The sequence below is a fragment of the Camarhynchus parvulus genome, chromosome 5, assembly GCF_901933205.1.
Source record: "Camarhynchus parvulus chromosome 5, STF_HiC, whole genome shotgun sequence".
Classification (NCBI taxonomy): domain Eukaryota; kingdom Metazoa; phylum Chordata; class Aves; order Passeriformes; family Thraupidae; genus Camarhynchus; species Camarhynchus parvulus.
Genome location: NC_044575.1, coordinates 41,579,770 through 41,588,197, shown reverse-complemented (window position 1 = coordinate 41,588,197; position 8,428 = coordinate 41,579,770). Strand labels below are relative to the sequence as shown.

At 38.9% G+C, this 8,428-nt stretch overlaps 1 protein-coding gene across 3 annotated transcripts in view; it reads left to right on the top strand.

The window, feature by feature from the left end:
- Positions 1–206: 206 nt before the first annotated feature.
- Positions 207–8,428, top strand: part of CEP128 (centrosomal protein 128) — a 98,986-nt gene continuing 90,764 nt past the window's right edge. For 2 of the 3 annotated variants that reach the window (XM_030949092.1, XM_030949091.1), the window contains exons 1-6: positions 207–321; positions 1,457–1,496; positions 2,932–3,089; positions 4,451–4,537; positions 5,950–6,076; positions 7,007–7,128. In XM_030949092.1, the coding sequence (XP_030804952.1) occupies positions 235–321; positions 1,457–1,496; positions 2,932–3,089; positions 4,451–4,537; positions 5,950–6,076; positions 7,007–7,128 (621 nt within the window). In that variant the 5' untranslated portion in view covers positions 207–234. The remainder of the gene's footprint in view (positions 322–1,456; positions 1,497–2,931; positions 3,090–4,450; positions 4,538–5,949; positions 6,077–7,006; positions 7,129–8,428) is intronic. The other variant, XM_030949093.1, reaches the window with a different exon arrangement.

Here is an 8,428-nt window from a genome sequence, read left to right as displayed (position 1 = left end):
TTGTAAACGCCAATGTGTATTTTGTAAAAACTCAGCGTTTCACAATACAACGTTCATAAACACCAGGTCACTTGCGGAACCTCCCACCAGCGCTCTCCGCAGGCCCAGCGGCCTCCCAGCAAGGCGGGACCTGTCCGGCCCTCGCTGCGCTGCCGCCGCAAAGCCTCTCGGGAATTGAAGTCCCACACTCTGCGTTTTCCATGGCGGGCTCGCGGCTTGTGGACTCGGTGTCCCATGGAGCGCTGCGGGGGGCCCGGCGCCCGGACCGCGGCCCCGGCGGCTGGCGGCAGGGCGGCTAGTTCAAGTTGCCATAGCGGCGAGGTGAGGCGGGTGGAAGGTGCTCGGGGACGGGGCGGCCCTCGCCTCGGGGCGTTGTGCGGTGCGGGCTGGGGGTGCGGGAGGGGCCGTGGCCAGGGCGGTGTGCGGGAGTCGGCTGTCCGGCGTGGAGCGCCGCGGGCGGGCGGGCGGGAGCAGCGGCGGGAGGCGCGGGGTGCCTCGGGGCGCTCCGGAGGCCCGGCCGGCGGCGTGCCCGGCGCTCTTCTGGGCTCCTGTCTGGGCTAAAGAACCAGGAGACTCTCGGAGTTGGAGTCGGGTGTTAGTGAAGTTCCCTGCGTGCCCGGCAGGAGGAGGATTCCCCGAGGGCATTGCTTGCTTATGAACAGTGCGAAGGAACCGTTTTCTGTGTTATGCTGCCGAAGAGTGCTGGGACCACGGTGTGACAAATTGATAATAAAATGGGGTACTGATCCCTGAAGGCACGATGGTGAAATATCACCGTATGGGATCACCTTCCTGTCTTTTTCCAGACTGAAATACAAACACTGAAGGAACGGGCCTTTCAGATCTCATGTTGTTCCTTTCTGAAATGATTATAATTTTTTTTTGTTGTACTCAGTCTTAGCTATAAGGCTTCAACAATTCCTTTAACACTAAGTTACCTAGTGATAGATTAGTCTGTGTGGAGCTGAACAAATAGAACACTTGAGGAATAATCAGGTTGAATACACTGACTTTATCTTTTGTTTACTTGAGCTGAAGAGCTTGACGTGTAGATTGTCAGCTCTACTTCTTACCTGGCAGATTTCTTAAAACGTCCTCAGTGAAGCTCTGCTTCCTACAGGAAAGGAAAATACTGAGTATTGATGCTTTTCATCAGTTCAGCAAAGGTTATGATCTGCTTGGGTAGAACTAAAAACCAGTAAGAGCCAAATGATTCTTACTGTCCAGTAGGTCATATGTACTGAAATTAGTGTAGCTTTTTGGAAAAAGTGATTAGCTTTTTTTTTGTTTGTTTCGATTGATAGGCAGATGTGCATATGGAACATTTCTACAAATTTCTACTTCTGTGTGATTTTTTTTAATCTAAAGTGAAACTTGTGCAGTTCCTTTAAAAATGAGGGTATTGCCTTATGTGAAACAACTTCTTCACCCTTAAAGCACTTGTGGTTCCTTTTAGGTTGCTCATGAGAACAAAGAGGAATGCTTAACCATAAATAGTAAGTTTTCTTCAGACAAAATGTCCTCCTTATCCTGTGCTTTCTTTTATTTTTACCTTGATTACTGACCTTTCTTCTGTGCTCTGGCTAGTATGTATCTTAATGACCCCATTTTTGGACAGCTGATAATAAACCCATTAATTTTTCCTGCTGTAAATCTTTATTTCCCTTTTTTTCCTCCAGTCTTTTCAGTAGTAGGGCCTTTTATGGTTGGGTCTACTTCTTTATTGGGTTTTGTTGATTTTTTTTTACCAAATTATAGTAAAGCCAATATTATTCCATGTTATTATTTATACAAGTGTTTTATTTATTTTTCTTTGTCTTTGAAAATATTTCATAATTTCTATTTCCCAGTGTTTAGTGTTCATTCTTGTTCAGTCTCATTAAGCCTTCATTGCAGCTGACTAGAGTGAGGCACTGGAGTAATGAATTCTGGTCCTGTTGGTAAAAATGTGCTTTAGTGAGGTGAGGTAAGAAGAGGTAAGATGAGGTAAATTCACCAGTTCAGAAAAAGAAGGAATACTGATGTACTTGAGCACAGACTGAGCACGTTGATTTGCTGTTCTTTCATGTTTGAAAGGTTTTTATCCATGTCTGGGGGACACAAATGTGCAACCTTTTGAAAATTAAATATAAAGACTTGGAAAAACATCAAGTTGCCTCCATATAAAATATAATACAAGTTTGGAATCCACTCATGGTTTCTTTTGTAAATTTCAACTCTCATGGCTAGAATAATGTCATCTTTACTGTGACTTTTTTTTGTTGACTACAGGGGTTCAAGAGTTTGCCGGTCTATTTCGTCTTTCACCAAGTCATTCCATGACCTTAAGGCAAACTGTTGCAGTGTGTAGTAGCTTAAGAAACAATTTTGATGTAACCTACCTTTTGAAGGTTGTTATTTTAATCAGTTACTATGTGATTTTACTATACTAGGCACAGCTGTCTGTAGTTTTTAATAATTTCACCCATCTGATGATTGTTGACCTATTTTCCCTCTATCTTGCTGTCCTTGAGATTCAGCAATCCCCATTCTGAAGACAGCTTAGTGAGTAGTGTGAGGTAAAGGAGAGTGGTGCTGCAGACTGGGAAGATTGATAAAACATTGATGTTTTATCATTCTGTGTTTGAGGAGAAGAATTAGCTTTGGGCTGTGATTTGATCATGGGTACTGAACGTTTGGAAGCAGTGAGATTGCATATTTTGATTTAATTTGCTCCTCTGCCTTCTGCATCTTGACCCTGCTTCATAGTGTGAACAAAGGTAATAACTGAGGAGCAGTTGGAAGATCTGCTTCAAAAGTACATCCTGCTGATCCAAACCAGCAAGGCAAATGTAATCTAAGTTTATGAAGTTGCTTTGGGAATATTGTGCAAGACAGTTCAGTTACAGACAGGAATTAACACACATTACTTTTTCTGGTCTTCCTGCCTAGGCTTCAAGACACTGATGGCAGATTCATCCAGTGATTCAGACAACTTATTTACGGGTCGGGTTGGAAGGCGGCCTTTGAGAGCATCCCACGGCAGAGCTCAGAACTATGGTGCTGAAGAAGTTACAGAGAAGATCCATACTTTAGCAAGCACTTTGCAGGTTGTTTACAAAATACAGCTTTAAAGTATTTATAGTGCCTGCATTTCTGTAACATGGGGTCAAACTTTCATTTCTAAAGTCATGGAGTGTACTGTACAGATGGGAAACATTGCTTTCTGTGCAAACCAAAGATGGTTTGGGAAATAATTCATACTGCTTTTGAGCTGAAAGTGTGTGGCTTGTTGCACTTTTATACAGCTGCTGTTTCAGACAGTAATATAATGTTGTTAGAAACAATGATGTGTTGGGGAATACTATTTATAAAGTTAGCAAACTGAGTAAGGGCAAATCAGCTTTCTTAGATTCTCACAAAAGGCATGAAATTTTCTAGCAGAAAGTTTCAGACTTGTCTTGGTTGTCTTTGGACTGTGTAAAATTTCCAAATTTCTCATAGATATGTAAGTGTCAATTACTTCAGGAGACAGCTTACATTTCAAATATTTTATAGATGTGAAAAAGCACTGTGAGAAGCATTATTTCTAAACTTGTAAGAGGGCAAGAAAAAGTGGAGTGTGCAGAGGGAATATCTGTTTTGCAAATGGGAGGAGACATTTAGCTATCCTGACACCATTAGTGCTGGACAATTTATTCCCATTCTTCTCTAGTTGACAGTTCTGAATACCTAGAGTGGGTGGGTGTATGTTTTATTACTTATTGTTTGGCTAGCAATATTTTTTTTTCCTTTTAATATACGAGAAGAGAAAAAAATCAATATAGAATGGTAAATTTAAAATTCCAAACTTCTTATCTGGAAAAATGAACATCAATCCAGAAAAAATATAATAATAAGAATACAGTCTGACTACTTTTTAAAAGGGATTCTTTGGTATTCTGATTCTGTCAAACCTCTTTCTAGCTGATTGAAATTCTGAGTTTAAGCTAATTGCTTTTTGTGGACTGCTTTTCAGCAGATCTTCCATCTGATCCAGGTGTTTATCTGGTCAGAAAGTACTCATGTAGTGACCTTACCTAGTGTGTTCACCTTCAAAACCTTGTTATTTCTCAGATAACTATTCTGTTCTACAAGCAGGTAATGTTAAACTTGTTGGATTAAAAAGATCTTTCTACAGAATGGCTGAAACTTGAAAAAACTTTTTATTTGATGCTGAGGCCTTACTGTTGTACTGAAATTATAGAATTTAGTAGGGTTTTTTTTTTCTCTTCTTCATTCTCCTCCCTTTAGCCATGCTGTATCCCTTCAGATTCTGGTTATTTGAATAGGATTTTGAATGCTTAGACTCTTTAGAAAGCATTTGTGTTTTCAATTTAATCTTAGTAATCAATAAGAATAAAGACAACAGTAATGTTTGATTAGAGGAAGTTTCTGTTTTGACCTTTTTTCTAAACTTTTTTTATTTAAGGATACCAACAGAAATCTAAGACACGTTGACCATTTGCTAGGACAATACAGAGAATACAACAAGGAACAGACCAAAGCAATAACAACTGTGAGCAACTTTCAGTTTATCTTAACTTTTTTGGTCTTTTCTGTTAGTAGAATTCATAGCTGAAAACTTGGTATTATTGGAAAGAATATAAGGAATTAAGTAGCTGTAAACAGAAACTTTTAATATTTATTTGAGCAAACTAAATCATAATGTAGTGATATGTTGTGTAATGAAACTGACAGGTTTTGTAGGCTCATTATTTCTCTGGTTTATAAGCACCCAGGAGATTATGTTATGGTATTATGCAAAGTACAAGATGTGTAGCTGAAATAGAGTATTAGGGAACATGTTTCTTTTGTAGGAAGAAGTGGTAAGATAAAAGCTGATTACAGCAGGGAATGAGATTGTGATCATAATGGTGTAGCTTTTTTTCCTGTCATTCTACAACAGTTTCTGGATCTGTTGACCAGCTTGCTCTAAATTGCAGAAAGGATGAAAATTCTAAAATTCTCATTTTAGGAACTCCAACCTCAAACTTCTACAAACTTGAAAACAGGTGTCTTAGAGAAAACAAGACAAATTAGTGCTGCTAAGGCAAGAGAGGTTTACAATTCAGTTACAAACAAGCTGCAGCAGGTGCTGCCTTAAAACTGATACATATGAAGTGTAGAATATTCTACATGTGAAGGTAGAGAGAGTGAAGAAACAAATGTGTAGAAAAGAAAGCTTGTTTTCTTCAGAGAAAGAGATCCAACACCATATAATTCTGCAGGAGTAAAGCATTAATTTAACCATTGTTTACAAGCTTCTCTTAGAAGAAGGAGAACCTTTAAAAACTGATGTTTTGTGGATTGTCAAATAAAGGTATAACAAGGCAAGTGGCTAAGAACCAAAGTTAACAAATGCAATTGTAAAAAAACGAGATGTAAATTTGAAAAATGAAGAACTAATTTTGGAATATAGCTAGTTCTGTACTCTTAAATTGGGAATAGCTTCCTTTTCCTGGAAGTAAACTTCTAAAAATAGGAGTTTCTATAAAGCTGCTTAGGGAAATTTGATAGCCATGTAAAATTGATTCCAGGTAGGGCTGGTGGAAGAATTCCAGTAAAAAATAATTTCTTGGAAGTTATTTTCTGAATTTTGCAGAACTGTTAATGAGCACTGCTGGCAAATAGGTCTTAATTTTGATTGTAGGAGATAAACTTTTTGAGTTTTCATGGTGGTGCACCATGTGGTGCACCACTGTTTTCAGAAACTTGATATTTGAAGCTGCCAATGTTGGAAGCATGTTTTGCTATAATTACAGGAATCTGATATATGAAATATTGAAGAAAAACTGTTATTCATTCATAGCTGTACTTGGCTTAAAATAGCTTTTATACTCTTAATGACTTTTAAATAAATAATATTTTCCATGCTTTTAAAAAAACAAATCTGTGTTCATATTTCAAGAAATTATAATTTTTCTACAGTTAAAAGAAACACTGGAGCAATCTATAGGTCAATTGAGGAGCCAGCGACTAACACGAAACTCTGGAATGAGAAGTGCATCTCTCTCAAGCTTATATCCCAGTGACCTGGATGGAGAAGGAACATCAGGTAAAATACTTGAAGGGCTTGAGTATGCTTGAATTATGTCATACGGCTGTGTTATGCAAAAAGGAAATGAAGAAAAATGTGTAGAGATAGTCTTATGGAAAGTCATCATTGATGACTTAAAAGAAACTGAGTTTAGAAATTTGGGAGACCTGCATTAAGTTATGAAGTTGTTTATGTGGTAAATTTTTCCAGCCTTGTGTTGCTGTTAGTATTTTCTGCTGATATCCCAGGAGATGTAAATGAAATGTTAATTCTTTTAGCTGAGGAAATTAATTTTCCGCTGCATGAGTTGTAGGTACGCACAAGTTAAAGCTAAATCCAAAAGATATTGCAGCTTCTGAAGCCTGCTTCAAGCAAAAAGGGAATTTAAATTTTAAATGCATGAGATTATGGATGTTTGGAAACAGTGGAAAAGAAAAAAACAAATTATTTATGACACACAAAAGAGTAGGGTTTTTTTCCTTGTATATCTCACAAAATTCATTTATGTTTTCGGAAAAGGTATGTTTGAGAGGAGTATTCCTTTGAGAGATAATATTTCATGTATTTTAGTAGAAAGCTCTAAAAATTTCATTCCTATGCAAAAGCTGTGAAATATAATAGTTTGAAGCTCTGATAGATTCATGTGGAGGAAAAAGTGGTTGGTTGGGCAAATAAAATTTGGGGAAAAACTACTCGTTGGAGAAACAATTCCTCTTTCTGGAGTACTTGTATGTCATGGGTAAGACATGTTTAAAGTGAAGAAGAATCCTGGGAAGAGCTGAAAGTCATATGCATGATATGTAATTCAGTAGTTGTTTTGTCTGTAATGTGACCTAGAAGGATGTTGTCAAGAAGAAATAAGCATTTTTTTTGAAGCAAAATGAAAAATTTTCCCATACAAAATTTTGTTTTCCTGCTTTTTTTTTTTTTGTATCATATCTCCTGCAGGCAACCACCACTTCCTGCCCACTTCTCCTCTCAGGGATTACGGAGACCCACAGGGCAATAAACACCGAAGGTCTCGATCTGCAAGTGTTCGGTTTGTCAGTGAGGCAGGCAATGTGGAGCAGGTACAGAGCACTCATGGGAGCAGGCAGTGTGCTTGCTCTTTGGGAGTCCAAGAGTCTCGAAGACTCTTTGCTTTTATGTTAAATGAGGTGATTCTGAAGATGCAGCTAAGAATGTTTCAGAGATTTGTGCTTTCAGTGTTACCTGCTTTTTTCATTCGGCAATCACCTCTTGTATCTGTCATGAAGTTTCATGCAAATCATTATAGAGAAAAAGATGCAGATGGTAGTGATATCAAAAGTAAAATATGAAAATAATCTCCCTACTTTTTAGGCTGTCTAATGACAAAGAAAAATAATCTCTGAATAGCCTGTTTAGTCTGGAGAGGACTGAGAGGGGATCTCAGTAATGCGTATTAATATCTCTAACATGCGTTAGAGATATTAAGGATGGTGCCAGAGTGTTCAGCGATGCCCAGTCACAGGACAGGGAGCAATGGCCATAAACTGAAACAGAAGAATTCCACCTCAGTGTGAGGAAGAGTTTTACAGTGAGTATGGCAGAGCACTGCCACAGGCTGCCCAGGGAGATCATGGAGTCTCCCGGTCTGGACACATTCAGAGCCCACATGGACAAGTTCCTGTGTCACCTTTTCTAGGTGATGCTCTCTTGGCAGGGTGTCACCATTGAGTCAGGAATGGATGACTGACACGCTGCAGATCTCTTCAGGAAGCTAATAATAATTTTATTAGGAACCCATTCCTTTTTAGACCCTGTTCAGACACAGGTGGACCTGACTGGTCCTTTAATCAACACACCTCACATGATTGGCTAATTAAGGAGACACCCTTTGGTAAACATCTTATGGGAAAACAACTGTTCAAAACACCAGCTGCAGGATTGTTTTAATTCTTTGTCTCAGTCTTCTCAAAACTCCCCAGAACAATTCTTGGGATTGTTTATCTGGTTTTCTCTCTCTGACCAGGTTGTCAGTATCCACAGCAGGGGGCTTGGATGGGATGACCTCCAGAGGTCCCTTCCAGCCAATTAACCCTTCGCCTTTGTGCTGAAGTTCAGTAAGGCTGTGAAGGGAATTATTCTGGTTTAGTTAATGGTGTAGGGTCTTAGTGCTTTTGCTTTTAGTTCAGTGTAGCTCGACTTGATTTTGAACCAGGTAGTTCTTCATCTTAGTTCTTGGTCTGACCTGTGAGTGGGATAATTGAGCCTATATTTCAGGGAGATGATGGGAGGAGAAGATGTGTGTGCCACAGGTAATTTTCATATCCCTTAACCTGTATCTGCTTGCAGACTTCAGAAAGAATAAATTAATTACCTTAATGAATAAGATTATAGTATTTCTAT